Source organism: Coloeus monedula (genome assembly GCF_965178545.1).
Source record: "Coloeus monedula genome assembly, chromosome: 1".
In the NCBI taxonomy this organism is placed as follows: Eukaryota; Metazoa; Chordata; class Aves; order Passeriformes; family Corvidae; genus Coloeus; species Coloeus monedula.
Window position 1 is genome coordinate 92,157,996 of NC_138781.1, and position 20,998 is coordinate 92,178,993.

A 20,998-nucleotide genomic window follows, 5' to 3' on the forward strand; every position below is an offset into this window, starting at 1 on the left:
TCCAGGGATAAATCCCTTGAAAGAAACTGCTCAAGTATCAGACCACATTCTCTATCAAAAATAACCTTTTTTCTATGAGAAGCAGTACCATTCTACATACAAAGTACTTTTTCTTTCCTCTTTTCCACTTCTAGGTGTTCACTCATTATCTGCTTACATTTCTATACCTGCTTTTTTTCATTGGATCCCCCTAGCTTTTAGGTTGCTTACTAGGTTACATTACTAAAAACTAAATAGTAAATCTGGTAACCTAATTCAGTCCTGCTGAATCTACACCCAAAGTTCTCCTCTCAGCAAACAGCCAGCTAAGTGCTGTGAAATTTTTACAGCACTAGGACATATACACATGTGGAGTACCCCATAACTGAACTGGAAACCCATGCCTTAAGTGTACAGCCACAAACCCCATAATCTCAAACTGCTAAATCTCATTATTGCATTGTGTCAGATTTTCACCCATATTTGAGAAGTGAAGTTTCCCAAAATCACTATTTTGGCCTGAATCCAAGGAACCAAACCACCCTGAGTCTCACAACTCAGAACAGTCCTAGCAGTTACATCATTGCAGAAGGGGTGACACACGCACCCTCTTAGCAAAGATACATGTGAAGTTTGCTGATGTTAAGTTCCCATTTATAATTCGTGCTTTTAGTTACACTGATTGTGTCTTTGCAGTTTTGGGAACTCTGGCAAGAGGGCAAAGAGGACAGGAAGACATACAACAGAAATCTTTGAGCCAGAGGATGAGTGGGAAGATTTTCACTGCACTTTGAAGGGGAACACAGTCTGCATAGAAAAACAGCCCTTTCTGGATCTGAAGTCTGTAACAGCACAGTTTCCTTCCTCCACTGAGTCCATAAAGCCTTCTAGGAAAGAAACCTTCTCTGATACTAAATTACTAGGTAGAATCTTTTCTGAACTACTAGCAAGAATTCCAAGACTCCCATCCCAGTTTTTGCTTCTTTGACCACCATCCTCATTTCTGTAGGCAGTGTGAATATTTTTGCCCTCGTTTCCTACCTAAGGGATCACTTTTAGATTTCTAAATTACTTCAGAATCAAAATGATCTTATTTAAAATTCATTCACTGGAAGTTATGAGTGCATATTAAATCTCACACATCAACACTACTGTTCAAAATGTGAGATTCTCTTAACAGACTAACTAGGAACAACTGTTGTCAGCCATGTTTTGCTCCAAAAGAGGGAAAGGGAAAATACAGAAAAAAAGCAAGCTTTAAAGAATGACCTAAAGTAACAACTCTAACCTTTGACAGGCAAGAATTACGTGGTGCATAAAGAAAGGGAGGGAATATTTACAAATACATGGTGGCCTCAGTAACCAAAAGCCTCAGTACTTCTCAGTTTACATAAACTTCTATTATATAAAAATGGAAAGTCACTCCAAAATATATAAAATCTACAGATTTTGCAGAGTGACATACTCACTTGTATTTGAGTTATAAGAAAAGAAGATTCAGACATTAAAAAAAAAATTTGGCAAGGAGGCAAGAAAATCCCCAAACCCAAGGCCACAGTAACAATGCTAAATGTGAGTTTGCATTAAGAATTCAAGATATTTGAATACTTTAGCTACTCAAAAGTCTTACTTTTCTGCATTTTCTGTGACATTTACCCAAGGTCTACTTTTTCTGAGGATATCATAGGAGCATAACATCTTTCTAAGGAGAACCTGTGCAGTGATCTTCAAGCAAATATTTTTCTTATCAGACAGGAACTGTGGCACAAATACATTACAGTTGTCAAAAATATTTTTAACTGTCCTTGAGTATCTCCTTATTTTTTCCAAGAGCTGTTTTCTGTACTGTAGTACCGATATTCCCAGAGAGACTACAAAAGAAGGGAAAACAGTGCTTTTATGGTAACCCAAAGACAGACAGCAAGCCAGGGAAGAAAAATGTTGAAGGTGTCTATAAAACAAGTTACTTTCTTAGTCTCAGTTCAAGGACTTGGCAGTCAGATGCACTAGTAGGACAACAGAAAAATTAGTCCAGGACTAGGAGGTAGTCCTGGTCTGATGTCATTCTGCAAGCTGACATGGAATATATTTCAATGGCCAAACAGTGCATACCTCTGAAAGACTGTACGACAGTACAGCCTCCCTCTGGCTCTGTACTCCTAATACACACAGCTAATAAGCTGAGAGGGGAAGGCATCACACAGAAGCTGGGAAGCTGGGAAGTGGTCAAGGCAGGAAGCCAGAGGAAGCTACACCTAGTTTAATTCTCCTCCTCTCCTTCCCCTTGGTTTGTGTCTGCCTCAACTAAAGTTATAAAACGTCATTAAAAAGGTACAAGGGATTCTACTTTGTGGCAGGTGTGGACCAGGAGAACTTTAAAGTCTCTGAAAACTCCTGTTTGTTACTTTCTGGTAACTGCCACCAAAACTAAAAATCATTATCTTAAAGTCTCTGGAAATTCATATCTATTTTTCTTCACAGTTAAGGCAGCCAAAAAAAAAATTCTGAAAACACTAACCAGAATCTTATCAGCAGTTTGCTTCAGCTGGTCTGCACCTGAGACACCAGACCTTAAAGATCATGAGGTATGCTAGTGCCAGTGCTGCATGAATTTATTACCATCTGTAAAATGCAGGCCTTCCTGGTGTAATTGTGACAGTAAGTAAGTTTCATCTCTTAATACATTACTGGCACACATACAGCTTCCTTTTATATACAAAAGTAATTGTATGATTCAGAAATCAGAAAATCCAATTGCTGCTCACGTCTCACTTTGGCACTGTATCTGGATGAACCACTTTACCTGCAAGAGCTGACATCTGCAAATGTGTAATTTATGAGCACTTAATGCCAGTTTGGCATAAGGCATACTTAGACATACATATTCCATTTTATAGAGTTTTGAAAAGCATGTAAAATACAAAAAAAAAAAAAAAAAATCAGAGGATATGGGTCATGCTTCACATTATTCAGATTAAAAATGAAGAAACTTCTGTGAAATGCTTCTGCACAGCTGGACTACTTTTTTTTTTTTTGGGTACAAAAGTAGTTCCTTCTACTAAGTTCTTTCCGTAAGCTACGGAATTTACTTGTAGATTCCACAAGGAAAAGGGCCACCTTTTCATTTTATGGGTTTTGTGGATTTTTTTTTTTTTACTGATTGGCCATAAAAAGTCTGGAGCTTCCCTTTTATTACTACTATAGTTTATATCAAATGTATGTCCACCTGAATTCCGGTTCACTTCACAGAGCCTGATGGTAAAGTCTATTCACTTTTATTGACACAATGAGATTTCAAAAATTTCAACCTAATGCTGCAACAACCCCAGCTGAAAAGAGCCTTTCAGCTCAGATCATGAATTTTTTTGACCTCAGAGTTAATTTGATTTTCTAGATCTCTCTGTTCCCAGAGCACTGAAGGAAAGAAGAGCATATGGGCTGAAATAATGAGGATTTGAGTTACCAGAAAGATTAGAGTAAGCATATCATGAGTTCAGAAGAGGGATTTTCTGGTTATTATACTAAACTTAAATGAACAGGCATATGAACCCTGGCTTGTGAATGGGCCTAAGAGTAAAAACTAGACAAAAGTGCTATTTGTCTTTGGAAAAGTTTGCAAGAAATAGCATTTCTCTAAACGCCTTACAAATCACTTTACAAGCCATACAACAGTTTGCAATCCAATTAAAATGCAGGCTTGGTAACAAGAACACCCTCAGCCAAATATACTGTTAGAAAAAAGACAATTTCACTCTTTTGTCATCTTCCTCACACCACTGATGTTTGGTATTTCCCATATTCTCTAATAGACACTAAAAGGATTGTACTGTATCTTTGTTGCAAAATCTTTCTGTATAGAAAGCTAACTGAAAATGATGCTTTAAGAGATTTCAGTTATTCAGTTTCTTCTGAGAATACAACTGTCACATTTTAAAAGTAGAGAGTTCAAAATATAAGTGAAATGCATTCAAAACTTCACAGCATGGTTTCACAATTTATTTCAGATCAGGTTAGCTCACAAGTGTCCCAGGAAAGGAGCCTTCCCATTCCTCTGCTCTCCCGATTCACTTCTGTCCCAGATGACCCTTCCTCTGTCTACCTGCCAGCACAGTCTCCATTACGTGCCATGACACCTTCTACAATGAAATCAGCTGACAATGGTTTTATGATATGTTAGTTTTTACTAAAATACAGCTCAGGTCTCTACTCCCCGGCCAACTCATAAGCAGTGGCTTAAACAGCTGCATTCCCATCAGGAAAGAAGCCAGTACACTCCTGGCTGGAGAGCAAGAACGCATCAGTGTACTTACCCCAGCTGAAACTAACACTCACTGTCACCGTAACTTCAAAACCAAAGGACTCTTGGTGGTGTCTGAAGAACTTTCTTTCTTCACACACCACCAAGATCTGTTGCAAAAGATAAGCTGCCAGTGACAGCTATTATCTTAAGAAAGACCAAGGTATTCTTCTTCTACAATGATCCCCCAAATTTCAAGTGATCACCAGGAGAACACTGAAGAATAAAATGACTCAAAGTCCTTTTGAAAAAAACCTCTTAAGATGTTCTTTGACTCTCTCTAAGGGTTCTGTTCTTTTAGGGATAAAAAATGGCCCTCTTTATATTTCAGTTTCCAATTAAACATGAAAGTAAGCAAAGTGCACTAAGATAGATTTCAGCTATGAATAAAGGAGAAGTGGCAGGACGTGTTTCTTGACAGAGTAAAACCATCTCAGGAGCAATATAAATATGCAAATTACTTTCAGAGATGACTCCATGACAAGATTTCAACAGTCTTGCTGCTGAAATTAATTTCTCCTCATGAATGATACAAGTGATCAAAACAGCTCACACATATGCAGGCTAGTAATGACACTAATCAGATAAAATGATACAGTCTTGTATCAAAGCATAGTTCCTCCAGATAGTATAACTGATGCAAATACTGCATACACCTCCCAAGGCAGGACAAGGCTCCAATAACTTTATCAAAACATCATTAAAGAGTGACAACCAGTCTGAAGGACACAGTAACACAGAGACTTTCTTCTCTAACAGAGAAATGTCTACATTCTGTGACAAATAACAACCTTTAAGAAATGCTGCATCTGATTATTTCTTTAAAATACTTTTGTATTTGTCTTAATTTTTTAATTACTACTTTGGCCTGTACTTGCAAAAGCTTACAATTATTCCTCTGAGAAGCACATTTGAAAGGACCAGTTATTTCTGAATCACCTAGTTCTAACATTTCCACATTTTTATCATGAATAGACGATGCTTACTAAATGCAATACCGAACTAGTCTTAAAATGGATCTTAGAACACAACATATAAAAATGCAAACTTGTTCAGACCAAAGATCTGTCTAGCCAGCATCCCATCTCCAGTACAGTCCAGAAGCAGATGCTAAGGGAACAAAAGAAATAGGACAAATCTATTCAACAATCCCCCCTGAACATTCTTCCAACCTCTATTTTCATGTCAGGGGATATTAGGAACCTCATGCAGGCCTTCTATTAATTAATCTTCAATTAATATCTCTTCTTAGTCCTCCTGTTCAATCCTGCAAGTTGCTACAACTCCAGCGTTCTTTTGCAAAATCCTACCCATGCCTACTGCCTGCTGCATGAACCAACACTTTTTTTGGAAGCGCCTGCTTGCTTTTTGGTGATGCTAAGATTTTATTCTAGGAGAGACCAGAGGCAGTCCAACTCAGTCATCCTTTTCACGCTAGTTTTTTTACAAACTTCACTTGTGCAACATCCTTTTTTCCAGGATGAGGAGTTCTGACCAGCTCAGTCACTCCTCCCAGCGAAACGGATGCATGCCTTCATTTCTCTAACCAGTCTTGTTGCACTCCTAGCTTTTTGAGATGCAGAAACCAGAATGGCACACAGTAACTCAGGGTACAGGCAAATCATGGTTTCATACAATGGGAGTAATATTCTGTGCTTCTGTTGTCCAGGTCTGTGGTAACAAATCTTAACGTTTGATATGCCTGGCAGATGTTTTTTAAATATTACCAAGCACTGTGCTAGCCTGTGCACCAGAAAATACAACTCCCAAGTGGTAAGAGTCAGCACAGCAGTAATGAGTTTATGTGTGAAGTTAGGACTGGTTCTCACCCGCATGCAACACTTTCATGTACACGACATTTCATCAGTCACTTTATCTCCCAGACACTGCTCTCCTCTAACGGAGTTTCCCTACAATCCTGCTGCATCCACACCTTCTCTGGGCAAGCTGTTCCAGTGTCTCACCACTCTCACAGTAAAGAATTTCTTCCTTATATCTAATTGAAACCTACTCTCTTCCTGTTTATGGATAATACTTCTTGTCCTTGAAAGTATCAGGAAAGAGATACTGTAAAAAGCCTTTATTAAATTTTGGTAGAACATAGCAGACAGATGAACTTATTAAGGGTCCTGCTTGCCCACACTTCAAAAAACATGAGGAGTAAGGCAGAACTTCTTTCTGTGAAAACTCTGCTGATTCTTTACAACTAAATCATATTCACCATGTGCTGGCATGTCCTTAAGTTCCTACTAAGCTTTACAGTACCAATATCCAGCTTACAAGTGAGTACTTTCTGGGTTCCCTGGAACAATTTTTTTTTTGTTTTGCCCTTGAGATTTCTACAGTGAGTTATCATCAGTCACTCCCAACCATTTGCCACTGCTTATTTAATCTGGTTTTTTTCTGCAAGCTCTTCTACAGACACTGTAATTTCTGAGAGATTCTGCTGTAGCTCATCCATAAGAAGAGTTTTACAATGTGACTCCCTCCACTTGCCTTCACAGCATCAATTTACCTCCCCCCTGCAACAACCTGCAGCAGCCTTGTGGTTGCTGAGCACTCCTTGTCATCCCTCAGCCCTCTGACTGCTTGTTGCTCCTGCCACATATGAAAAATTATACTTTGGTTTAATAGCATTTTGTGGAGCTTTGAGTAAATGAATCCAACTCAGCACCACCACTACCCTCACACTTTAGGCTTATTTCTATCTGCTGAAGTTTATGATCCTTTCATTCATTTAGCAGAAACGTCACCTTTTTAGAGGATAGTTTCTCATTTCCTTGGCCTTTAATATTTTGCTGCTCAGATATGTACTCTCTGTTCCCTTCAGCCTTACTTAGCTGTTAGCATGCACTGGCACTAACATTTATTATTCTCCACACCACTTGTAAGGAAGTAAATTCTTTAGATTCCCATTTTAGCTTGAAAAGTTAATGAATGAGAGCAACAGCTAGCTGGAGTCAATACTGCTTGAGATCCATTGTAGTCTTACATTAAGAAACTCCCAAACTGTTCAGACCATTCTGATTATAAAATGATGAAACACAAGCATAAGGGGGTATTTTCATTGCCTATCTTGGTGAAGACAATAAATAATGGATTGACCTTACAGCTCGAAAAAAAAGGGAAAAGCTAAAGCTGTGATGTTAAATCTTTGAAATATCAGGAAATCCTGAAGTTTTATGTAAGACTTCATCTGTCTTCTTACACTACAATAGATCTGTATTTTAGATAGCAGAAATCTAACCAAGGTTATATTAACATATACTGCAACATTAAATGCACACATGAAGAATTATTAGACATGCAAGCATAGAACCCTGCAACATTATACTAAAAATAATTCTAATAGTATCTTTTTATTCTTAGAAATACCTGATGGAAGATCTTTTTCCTATATATTTAATAAGTCTTTCAGCAACCCTTGTCTTTCCATGCCTCCCAGTTAGCCTGCTTTAGAAGCAAAGAGAAAAACTAACTGGCTGAGCTAAATTCCAGATGTAAATTAAGCATCACTCTCTTTACTGATACAGCTTATTTCATTACCAACTAAACTTTCACTCAAATAGGTTCTGACATACAACTAAATTTTAAAAAGTTGGTGCTGTAGTGAAAGAAAAGTTGTGTATATATACAAAAGCCTAAGTGCAACACATAATTAAGGGACTAGGTATGTAAGATGCAATGTAGTTACGTTATTCTTAAAGGTTGCAGGAAAATCTACTTATGTGTTTAAAAGTGTTCCCACACAAACACACACTGACCTACATCCTCCATGTTTACAGAAATCTTCAGTCTTAAAAAACACTGGGCAGCCACAGAATTACACACTGGAAATATGCACTAAGACAAACTGCTGTTAGAACATACAGAACATGCCACCTGGTATATGAAAGAAGCCAATAGCAAAATATCAGCCCTGTCTCAGATAAAGCCAGGAGTCCTTAGCAGCCTCTCAATGTGTTTGATACCAGCCTGCAGGGCAGAGAGAACACAATTGTCTGTTTCAGCATCAGGTTATGCACTTGTGAATTAGGGGTAGTAAACTGCAAAATTCAGATTAAATTTACAGACTGTGTGACATACTTCACCCAAATTAATGTGCATAATAATGAACATTTTTTCATAGTTTCAAGTAAATTTTGGAGTAAAGACTAAGAATAAGCAAATAAATTATTTTCTGAAATTTTCTTTGAAGGTCTGTTTTTCTTTGAAATATTATTTGAATAACTGATTGAAATCATGTGTACATAAAGCAATACAAAGACAGCTGTGCTTAAGAACAAGTATTCTCTACATAAAAGGAAATATGGGTAAAGACAAATTCTAGGGTGGCTCTTTTTGCAAATATGAGAATATTTAAGACTAAAAAAGTACTGTGAGCAAGTCATGTGTTTATTGCTTCTAAAACAGGCAGGTAAAATACTACTATCTATCCCACTAGGATGATCAGGTTATGGTTACTGTCAGTTTGGGTCCACATATGCACTGAAACAATGTAGCATCTCATACAGATTTGCAGACCATATTGTATTTTTTTTCCAATAACTCAGCTGAAGCTTTCCTCTCTTCAGTGTAATGAAACACAAAATATGTCTGTTATTCCCTGTTTTAGACTAGGCAATTATTTCATTACAGAATCATACAATCATTAAGGTTGGAAAAGACGTCCAAGATCATCAAGTCCAACCTTTTACCAATCACCACCTTGTAAACTAAACAACAGCAGTGAATGGCATGTCTGGTTGTTTCTTGAATACTTCTAGGAATAGTGACTTCTCCACCTCCCTGGACAGTCCATTCCAATGCTTGACAAACCTTTCTGTGAAGAAATTCTTCCTAATGTCCGACTTAAACCTCCCCTGGTACCACCTGAGGCCATTTCCTCTCATCCTGTTGCTTGTCACCTCAGAGAAGAGACGAAACCCCACCTGGCTCCACACTCCTTTCAGGAGTTGCAAAGGGTGATAGGTCCCCCCTGAGCCTCCTTTCCTCCAGACTAAACAACCCCAGCTCCCTCAGCTGCTCATCGTAAGACTTGTGCTCCTGACCCTTCACCAGCTCCATTGCCCTTCTCTGGACATGCTCCAGCCCCTCAATGTCTCTCTTGCAGTGAGGGGCCCAGAACTGGACACAGCACTCGAGGTGTGCCCTCACCAGAGCCGAGTACAGGGTGACAATCACAGCCCTGGTCTTGCTGGCCACACTATTCCTGATACAAGCCAGGTGCCATTGACTTCATGATTAAGACAGAAACATTAAGACAGAGTATTTTTCAATTCTATTCCCATCTCATAACATACACCTTAAGTAAAGCTTGAAAGATTTCAGTACGGTCCTATTAAATGCAGTCATGTGACAAAAGATTTCAGCAAGAGATAACTCCTGCTACAAAGAACATTCACTGCATGCAAAAAATCTGTCAAAACATAATCAGTTAATAGTTATCTTTGAAAAATTGATCTGAAAGAAATTATTAATGTTGAGGTAAAATAAACAAGATCACACATTTTGCTTTTTCTAAGCATTAGCTTAACATGCTGGAAGATTATTGTTTTCTGTGGGAATTGTATCATTGTCTCATTTTCTCCATAATCACTGCCAGGATGCCACAGCCAACCAATTAGATGTTTAAACAGCTGGGATTTTTTGTTTGTTTGTTTGTTTATTCATTTGTTTGCATGCTAGCTCATTTCAGATCTCTTTAGATGCTAATAAATAAAAGTTAAAATTTCATTGAGAACCTATTTCATTCGTCAAGACACTACAGGTTTTTTTCATATCAAATCCTTTTTCTGACTTCCAACCGATTTCAGCTAAGTATAACAATTTCCTCTTTAGAAATACATACTATTTAAAGTGACTTTTCTATAACCAATGAAAAATCTGATCAAATTTGAGGTGTGCACGGCAAATGAAGAAAATGGAGCAAAGAATGATAACCCTTCTCAGACTGAAAACAAACAGTACTCATCTTCCCGGCATTACAGAACAAACTTCCACTAACACATGTTTCAAGGCATCACTCAAAGTACTAATTGGGGTTTAAGACCATTTCACAATGTAATTAGGCCCCACCAAAACTGAAAGCTGCAGTAACTGTAAGCCACAGCCATACCCGTGTGCATGCACTCATGTGAAAGTATCGCACACACTAAATTGCACTGAGGCCGTGAGAACATGCAACTTAGTAATGTGCAATATCTCCACCAGAGCAAGCAGAATGGGAGCTTCGGGGAAGAAGGGTATGGTGCATTCAGAAAGAGAACAACATGCTGCTCAGGGCAAGGAAAATGGTTCAGGCAAAGGTGTGCATGCTACTACTTGGAAACCTGTGAGAATTACTGCTTCATCCATTCAGGACAAAAACAAAACAAAAATCAAAATCCAGACAAGAGCACCCCCTCCCTATTTCAGGGGTAAAGAATATAATTTTCCTACTTATGCAGTGAAGCAGGCGACTCATGAACCACCCTTCTGAAAAAAGCAAACCTCACACTGTTATGGGCAGATAATGATTCCCCTCAACCTTCAAAGTACTACATTATTAATTATAGTTACAACGAAGAATTTCACTAACTACTATTGAGAACTAAAATTATCTAAACACAGTAAACTGGTCCAAGTGGTCCTCATATTTGTAAAGCAAGTCATCTTCCTAAACCTGATAGGGTGGTGCCAGAAGAATTCCTGCAGCTGAACCTACTTTGGCATAATCCTTCTGCTACAGTTGCCACTCCCCTCCCTGTTCCCCTTTCTTCAGATTCCTATGGCTGACTTTAAGTGGTTTCAGTGAAAGCAAATAATGTATTTACTATATTCACAGGCAACTAAGCACCACTGTCAATCAAGGGAGACTCTTGCACATAATGAAATATTACCTTCGTAATTCATCACGTTTTTTTCCTGATACCCACTTATGCAATATGGAAAACAGGGGAAAAAATTAACAAAAAAACCCCCAAACAAACAAACAAACAAAAACCCCAAGCAACAACAACAAAAAAGGACAGAACCGTGGAGGGATGAAAAGGGATGAAATGCAAAGGACAAATGAAGAATTTATGAATTTATCAAGAAGAAAAAAGAGTAATGAAATGTGGCCACACCAGGAAAGTCAGAATCAGACTGAGAAAGACCTGAGATTGCAAACCAAGAAGAGGGGAAACAGATAAACCAACTGGGAATGAAGGACCAAAACTACTAGAGAACAGAAGCTCTTTTACTGCTGAGGCATTAGCAGTATTTAGGATTATTATAACTTCCCTAAATTTTTATTTCCCACCTCATTTACAGGCAGTGGCACATGAAATTCCAGCATGGAATTTTGAATTAGCTGGTTGATTTGAGAGAGAACCAGTACTTCATACATCAGTCAGAAATCCCTTTGGTCACATATGCCATTGGTACTGATCTTCCTCCCAGGTTTTTTACTGCCTTTTAGGGAATCACCATACAACTACTGACCTCTCCTCTTCCCTGTAGATTAAACTCTGCCTTCCACAAGATGCAAACAATGAGGAGAAGCAAATGCAATATATGACAACAAAGCACACACAAGTGTTTAGTCTAAAATCATAGGAGCATTTTTGTGATGAAAGTTACTGAAAATTGGGAAAACGGGTTTATGACCAATTTGCAAATCTGTGTTTGTTCTATAGCCCAAACACAGCTGGTTCCCATCTGGAGGGCTGCTTGGAAGCAGGCGGCAGCATTGCCTGTGAGAACCGGGATAACTCAGTCAAAGGCAGGTATCTGGGGCGAGGGCAAATACCCAGCTTACAGTCACATCCACAATCTGGGAAAAGACCAAACTAGCAGCAGACCATCCCTGGGGTTGCCCTTTGCCCTCCAGTCCTGACAGAGACCTAGAAAACAGTTCTTTCGTTGACTGTCAAGGGACGTGTGGCCACTTCTTTCCCTTCATGAAGAGGTGCCATCTCTTCAGCACTGCGGGCTGAAGGACTGGGGAGAGGAGGACCTTCCTTCCATCAAGCTGCTGCCTTCCCCACATGGCAAGGGACATTCCCATCAGCTGTCCTGCCTTCCCCAGATGGGAAGGGACACCCATAACCACGCAGAAAGTAACCTGTCCAACCACCACCCAAGCCTTGACTTCAAACCAGCATCAGCCCCACCACTGCCCTGAGTCATCCCACAACCAGCAGCATCCCCACAATTGTTTCTCCATCACCAGCAGCATCCCCACAGGAATTTGTCCTGCTGAGCACACAGCAGTGCTCCTACAGCCGTCCCCTTCTCCTGTCCATGCTCACCCAGCTGGTCACTGGAGGCTGTCACTTGCTGAGGTCGGAGCAAGTGGCAGTCACTGCTCTCCCCTGGTCCCACTAGGACAGTCACCTCCTCAAAGCAAGGCGCATGCTATTCCCAGCACAACTTATCGTTAGTGGAGCTGTGCTGGCTGGTGCACCCAAGCCAGCTTCTGTCTTTCATGGCTCTGCCTTTGGACCCCTAGGTTTGCCAAACAAGCTCTTGGCTCAGGCATGGCATGATGCTTCTTCAAATCCCTGGTCGATCCCACCACCTGATACGTGTTGCTGGCATTCTGCCTCCCTGGTGTCCTGGATGAATGAATTTCCCATCAAAGGCCAGGAAGGGAATTCATCCCATGGTTTGCAGCAGGCAGTTCTTGGATTACACTCAGCTTCTTCAAAACTCCTATCATGTCACTACAGCTGCACCTATTTTTTCCCACTACTCAAGTTCAAATTTATAATCTGAGGTATTTTGACAGAAACAGTGAGATTCAACACTTGGCTCAAAGCAGCCTGGAAAGCTGCTCTTACCCCTCTGTAGCTCATAAATCTATTTGTGTGAACAGAGAACTGTCACTGTATTTGCAAATTCATCATCAAGGGAGTTAGAAAAATATTTATAAAATGTATAGCTACTTATAGTCCATAAAATAAAAAAAACACAGCACAGTTCCGATGAGAGAAATTGAAATGGGAAAAGGTCTTGGTTTATTTAAGAGCTTGGTAGGTAACATCTTTAAATTAAGGGATTTCTTGAGCTACAGAAATGAGTTGCCAAGTGCCCTCCTCTTCTTTCCCCCTTGCTCTTTTCCTCTGAAATAAATGGCAAAGCACACAAGGGAACAGACTTCTCTGATTACATCCAAGTTTCCCAGTGCTTTTCGCAAACACATTTTAAGTAAAAGAGCAACAGAAGTGACTGACAACTTGGAGGATTATTGTTTTTATGTCATTTGGTTTATGAGCAACAGAGAGATTAGGTCTATCTCTTGCTAAGAGGATCCTTGCCCTCTAGACAGGACTAGTTAGATGCTGTCTTAGCTTTGTGCACATGCTGTGTCCTGCTGAAGAGTGGTGGGCGCTGGAACACAGCTGGTGACTTTTGAGAGTCATTAACTTCATCTTTTTGGTCTACTTGAAAGCATGGATATTTTGAGGGTGAATTCATGTTGTGTCATGCTGTCATAGTCTAATGATGAAAGCAACTACAGATGTTTCATTATTTGACAAAATTCATAACACAGATGAAGCCTCTTCCATCCTACCACCGAGCACTAACATTCATTTCGCATGCCATTTACAAATGAGGTAGGTGAAGAAGCCATTTTTAGGTTCCTAACCCTGCAGCAACAACTCATCTCCAAAAGGAAAGAGTAGTTGCTACTTTGTGACAAAAGAAAGGGCTTGAAGTAGCAATTGTTTTTCATAAGGCAACAGATTAGGCATGCATAAACTCTTGAGAAATTGTTACTGTAGTCGTCATACTTACGTACTGAAGATCACAGTAAGTCTGGAGTGGAATGCAAGCTAACTGAGAACCATTAGGATAAATCCTTAGGTACAACTGAGAAGTGAGGAACTTCTGAAAATCTCAGAAGAATCATTCCAAAGAATTCAAATAAGGCACCAAGTACAAGCTGCTCCAAACAAATATGAATGACTGATTCAGGCTACCTTAGTGAATACAAAGATGGAGATCCCTTGTGTATGACAAGCTGCTTCACATTCCACATTCTCCAGATTCTCCAGACACTGGCTTTTGCTCATCGTATTTGCAGTTACTGATGCATGCTGGCTCTTTCCAACTCATTTTCCTGTGGCTTTTCTAAAATTATTTTCTTTCTTTCCTCCACTCTAATTCTGATAAATACCTTGGGTCACCTTAGTCACATACCTGTAAACTTATAACTGCATGTAATACAATCCTCCTCACATAGTATCCATGCCCAGATAAACCATACCCTAGGTTTTCACACTGTTCCCCTCTAGCATGGGCTAAAGAGAACAATTTGTGAGACAAGTATGAGTTTCTAAATCTGCTCACACTATTCAGAAAAAATAGAACTGAGATACTAACCATGTGATCAATGAAAACTCAATAGTAGTCACTCAAGAGAAGGGCTATTAACTGTTTGGCAGAATTCCAAATCTGTTGTTTTCTGCCTGAATTGCCCCTTCATTTCAAATGACTACAGCAGTTAGCACTGCTGTTCAAGACCCTACACAACGTAATATAACTTTCCCATTGTTAAAATGGCAATCACTTAGCAATTTTGGAAAGCACTTTAATACCTCCCTAGTTTAAAGCTTACTCATGTATTGTACATATGCATATGACAGAAAGCAGTGGTATAAGAGGCAATGGCTATACAGAATTTAGCATGGAGTCTGTTCACTTTGCCCAGACCATCAACTTTTTTGTAAAAGTACACTATGATTTAAACACATCATATAAAATCTAGTTTATTACATTACCAGCATGTTAGTGTTTCAAGCTGCTAACAGGTGAAAGCTGGTGATTTCATTCATCTGTGATGAATGAACATTACTGCACCACCCCAAAAAGAGCTTTACTGTGTAATCTTTGTGAACCATATCTAAAAACATAAAAAATCCTTCTTCAATTACTGAAGTAGTTTAGAGCTGACACACAAGATTGGTGACTAAGCATGAAACACCATGAATGTACTCTGTAGGTGCAGTACAGTAGTGTTCCAAGCGTGATAAGGAGAGCGCTCCCCTGTTGCTCTCTTTGAGTAATTTGGTTTACGGAGTTCATGAACTAGATTTCTTTCAGATGAAATTAAACTGGAAAATATACTCCAGAAGCATATCTAATACATTCCAGGTACAAATGGATACTTATTCTCCCATATTAGACAAAATACTTCAAACCAAGTACTTCTCAAATGTGTACAGCACGGATGTCAGTTCCTCCATTTCTACTGTTTTGCTGCATGAATCTGCTCCTACTGAGCTGCCCTAGCTGCTACTGCCAACACAACTGCAAACACTGCTTCCTGATGAGTTAGGGATGTCATGGGGGTAGCAGTTTTACTACACACTAGTATACATGACTTCACAGATCTCTGAAATTTTTTTAGTCAAGTCCAATCAAATTGCTCTATCAACAGTCAAAGGGGAAAAAAATCATCGATGCTAGGTTCTTGAAATCTCTGAGATTTGCAACTCATCTTTGAAACACAAGCTGTTGCAATTGTTAATTATTTGCAGTTGAACATCAAATTTAAAAAGGAATTTTAAAGAAAGGGCAAGAAATCAGCAAGGTACCTTATTGCTTCCTCCACGGATTGGCCAACTATATTTGAGGAGGGACCTGGCTGAGACAAAGGTGTCAGGCTTATCACCCATTTTACTGGCTTGTAATACTCATCACTGGAGCTCAACAGGTAGAACAGTGTGGTCAGAAAAATCACCTGCAAAACAAATTGAAGTTTTAAATTAAAAGGTAGTAAATACTTTACAGAATTAGAGTATGCAGCTATGCTTCAGATACTGAATTTTACTGGAAAGGAGTAAGATACTCTTCCACAAGCCTGGATTTAGAAAAACACACAGAGCTGAAAGAGTAATTTTCTCCCCTGCTCCACAAAGGACTTAATATTCACAGCCAGACATTATAAAACTTCTGCCTCTGTTCAGCCTCTTCCCAAAGTCACATCTAGACCAAACAACTAGAATGCTGATAAACATTCTAGTTGTGGTGGTTTTTGGTTCTTTTTCAGCATGTTTAACGGATCAAAAAATTGCTGAAGAGTTACATCTATTCTCAAAACAAGCAAACAAAAGTGCCAAATAAATTTGGGCTATCTCAAGAGTCTTTATGCAGCTGGGTATCAGATAGGAATTACACAAAAATTCACAACCATACATTTTATGTTACGCTGGCATTCCTAAGTGAACATTCCTTCTGTGAGTTTGATGATGAGTCTCAGCAGAAGGAATGGCAGTTCCATTGTTTCAGTTAAAAGACAAAAAAATTACAATCAGATTGGATTAGCTTCCTCTATGTGGCAGTCAAGTACATTTCTCTTATTTTCTTGTCAGTGGGCTCAGCAACTTCTTGGGTAAGCATAAATCACAAACTGTGTCCATCATGAAACAGAATACCTCGAACAATAAAAATCCATTTTGTATGCTCTAAATGTAAACTGTGGCTTGTATTTGCTTCATCTACAAGTTTCAGATATTTCTTCTCTCTTCCCAAGATTAGAAAGAATTCTTTCCTTTTTTCCAACCTACTTATATTCTAGAATAAACCAGATCTTAATCTTTTTTTTATGAGCCAAACAGCCTGACTTCCGTAAGTCTCTTACTTTCAAGCATTTTATCCAGTTTGCAGACACCTCATGCTCTTTTCCTTCATTCTCTCTGAAGATGCTCAGAAAACAAAATGCAGATAGCACTGCAGTATTTCATTACCAATCTCAAGAATGGCATCTGTCTTTGTTCTTAATTTCTCTATACTCAGTAAAATGCTACTACCATTTCCCCCCTACTCTACCCTCCCAGACTTTAACTGGAAGGTCACACTCAACTATTCACCTATAATGACCCCTGTTCAAAATGTCACATATTGGTTTAGGCTATATTACATCTTCCCAGGTGTTTAGCTTCTGCCTTGGGTGATAAACCAATCTAGCTAATAAAACAAGTCATATCAGCAGATTTAAACAGCATGCTGTTAACATTCATTTTGAGATTAAAAAATAATAAAAATAATTAAGCTTTGCTTTAATGGGAAATAGTCTAGTGCCAGTAGCAGTATAAACTATGTTTTGTTAGAGTTTCAAATGAGAGAATCTTAAAACTTGAATCACATTTTAACATCCTTTGTAATTCTGCAGTTATGGTTATTTTTCTTCCTTGATGGGCTCTGCCATTTCTCCTAAGCTACTGTAATATTTCCTGATTTCACTAGAAAACTCTATACTAAAGCAGGCATCCAGATGATGCTGTGTCTTCCTTTCACTGAGCTCAGCCTAGAGATTCTTCTTGCACATGCAGTTTTCAACACAGAGAGCAGCATATTGCTCTAAGTACAGTAAGTATAATAGCTGCTTATCCTGACTGTTCTTCCCCAGTGTTTACAGAAGAAACTTGCCTTCTTAAGGAGATACAAGATAGATGTACCCACCTGCAGTGTAAAAGCCAAAGCAATGGCTGGGAATGAACAGCAGTGGAATAAAATGGTGTTAAGCTGAACTACAAGCTAGGAAAAAATACAAACCCTACTCAATTTCTGCTAAAAGAAGATGGATGTAACCACAGCACCATACAAAATTAACTGAATTTTGGAATACCTGCCTTTTAGGAAATTAACGTCTTTCCTTTAGCAAAATAGGTGTAGAAATGCAAAAAGAAGCCGTAGTCACTGTATACAATAAAATATTATCAAATGGCTCACTGACTCTTCCAACAAGTAGAATAGCCTCAATACTACTTTCAGCAGCAAAAGATATGTACTATCTTAGAGCAACTGGAGGCTATAAGTTTTCAGACTTCTTTTACAGGATATCTGAGATACTTAAATTGTTTCCTAAGCAACAATTCAAGATCCTGCCAATGCCTACAAGGAATAATTTACCAAATACAAAACAGTAAGACTTTTCCATAGTTAAACAGTTGATGGATTACTATTTCATGCTGTAGAATTTATTCTGTAGCTAAAAACATTAAATACTCTAATTTGAGGAGGGATAGACTGAATTCAAGGAGAAAGCTCTGGGTAAACACTCTCTTCCAAAATGATAATTCAGCATTTCCACAGATACCAAGAAACATACAACCTAATTACTTGTGCATCAGGTCCAGTGATTCAGTAAACACTTCTGTATCTGCTTTTCATACTCAATTGTCTGCTGTAAAGCTTCAGGGTTTTTGTTTGTTGGGAGTTTTTTGCTTGTTTTGGGTTTTCTGGTTGTTTGTTTAGTTGTGTGTTTTACAAAATCTGCGCATTCCCTGCAGGACTGTAGATGCCCATCAGCCAAATGCAGCTTTTTCTCTTCCAATCTTTGTAACAGAATAGGAGCACGTGTGAGTACACACATGTGCGTATTTATACACCGGCACAAAAGCATATACGTACATCCACATGCACATGTGCAGACAGGAACTGGTATTCAGAAGTGAAATACAAGTGACACTTCCATGACTAATAATCAGTTTTCAAAAGCCTGGTGAGGATCTGAAGAGTCTTACTGGATTGTGGATGGATGTGCTACACTGACTGACATTCCTACTGAATGTTTTGATAGAAGACGTATTTTTCAAAATGGAGGTTCTGAACAAAGTGTCCATTATTTCCATGTTTTAAAGTACAAATTTTTAAACCTTTTATCAAAATGAAATTCAGTGTTTTAATTTCTATTCAAGATGACTAAAATTGGACTGAAATGTAATCAGTAGAAAAACTAACCACTTTGAGTATTATCTTGTTGGAAAACTTAGGATAGTTTGTGCCACTCCAAACTAGTAAAAACTTTTCTGTAGCAACTAGGAAACTTGAAAAATTAAGAGTACAGTTCAAGCATCTAATCTTTAAAAGAATTCCAACACAGCAAGATCCCAACTACCTCTGCTAAACCAGCTGACTGCACAGTGCCTCAGCAAGAGGCAGGACCCTGCTGGCAGACAAAAAGTCAGATTATGCATCACAGTAACAGCATGCAATGAACTTGATGTAAGTCATTAGGCATCTAAAGATAAATTTTGTGTCTGAGCCTGAGTGCCTTGAAATCACTGGCAATTAGCTTGCAATTTTTGTACATTAACTTTTCAGACACAGTTTTAAATGTGTCATGTTGGGTGAAGTTGTGGACTAAGGAAGAAATAAAATACTCTCATGCAATCTTTTTTTTTTATGGAAGACAACTAGAGAACAAATTGCTGATTCCCCTGTAACAATTTTTTCCATCTTCTGAAAGCAATGACTTGTACAGGGATATGCTTATGAGGACACACCATAAGACTTCAGCAGTTATGTAGGATATCACAAGTTACAGCTTAGTATCTTCAAGGCCTGAAACAAGAATTTTCAACTAATAGGATGACAGGAAGACTTACTACCTCCTAACGTAAAAGTTACACAAATCTTGCCCTCTGTCTAGAATGCCCCCAGACAGATATGGAATTTGCAAAATCTTAAAAGAATTTTGGTATTAGGTAAGTTTAGAAGATGTTTCCAATGCTTTAGGTTTGAGTTTTCATTGTTACAACATGTACAATTAGGCTTTTCCAGTAAAATGGGTCATGTGAACCAATGACATACCACTTACCACTGAAAGCACGAAATTGAGAAGAGCTGTGCCACTGTGGAAGAGGATTGTCACTAATGTTGTAACCGTAGTAAACAAGAGGCTCACATTGCGACTCATCACAATCCACAGAGACTCCAGGATCTGAAAAACAAGGGAGAAGTAAAGCAAAGTCAGGCACTGGATGCTATTAGCAAGGACAGAAAACTACTTACTAAGTGTTTTGTCTCCATCAAGCTATATAAAAATGACTTTTAAAAAAAAATCATCTTCCCTCACACCTACACTACAGCAGGTTCTATCAAGTGAAAATGTCTACTTTACCAAAGGTAAGTTTCTATGCAGCTGATTACAAGGTTTTGGAATTTTTCTCCCAATATTCAAAATTATTTCATTATGCAAAATTGCAAAAAAACTAGATGTGGTGACACTTTTTATTGTCATTAACATTGCTGTCAAGCAGATCTTGCCTTGAGAGAAAATATTCACCTTTTCAAACGCAGAAATGTTAAGACACAAAGAACAAGGAGTAACATCACAAGGCAGAAATAAATCTGAAGCTTCAAATCAAATACTAAAAGTGCTACTTCAATAAATTTGTTTTTAAAAGCTTTCACGGTAATGAAATGCATGTTTTTAATAGTATCTGCAGAGAAATGCAAAAGTTGTGATTTTGAGTAAGGATGCATCAGTTAGTCAAGTAACTATGAAAAACAAATCAAACAATCTTAGATAATCTATTAAAATTTGTACTGGCTTGGGGAACTGATTGCTTGTGGTTACATACAGTAAAGGCTAGTTTTGATGCATCAAAAGGAGGAACATGGAGGCATCCTAAATACAATGCACACCAGTTTCAAACATGTATTTCATCCAGAAGGAATACAGTAAGAATGTATTAGCCAAAGTGATTCTAACAAATAGAAGCAGCAAGGTCACAAACAAATCTTCTTTCAGATTAACTAAGGTAACTGGAAAAACTGTAAAGCTCTGACACAAAAGCCCTTCAGGTTCAAAGCTGTAAGTGAAGACTTCAAAACTAGCAACTGTTAGTCTTGGTTTAACAAATGGAAATAAGACTGAATTAAAACAAAACTAACCAACCAAAACTCCACTAAAACCAAAAAAAACCTTCCCCAGTATGCAGCATTTGTAAAGCAGACAAAGGA

General features: G+C 38.5%; 1 protein-coding gene across 3 annotated transcripts in view; it reads right to left on the reverse strand.

The window, feature by feature from the left end:
* TMEM245 (transmembrane protein 245) overlaps window positions 1-20,998 on the reverse strand; it is a gene marked incomplete at its 5' end in the record, with an annotated part of 78,809 nt that overhangs the window by 12,780 nt on the left and 45,031 nt on the right. For all 3 annotated transcript variants that reach the window (XM_082298200.1, XM_082298202.1, XM_082298201.1), the window contains 2 exons: window positions 15,844-15,989; window positions 19,851-19,973. In XM_082298200.1, the coding sequence (XP_082154326.1) occupies window positions 15,844-15,989; window positions 19,851-19,973 (269 nt within the window). The remainder of the gene's footprint in view (window positions 1-15,843; window positions 15,990-19,850; window positions 19,974-20,998) is intronic.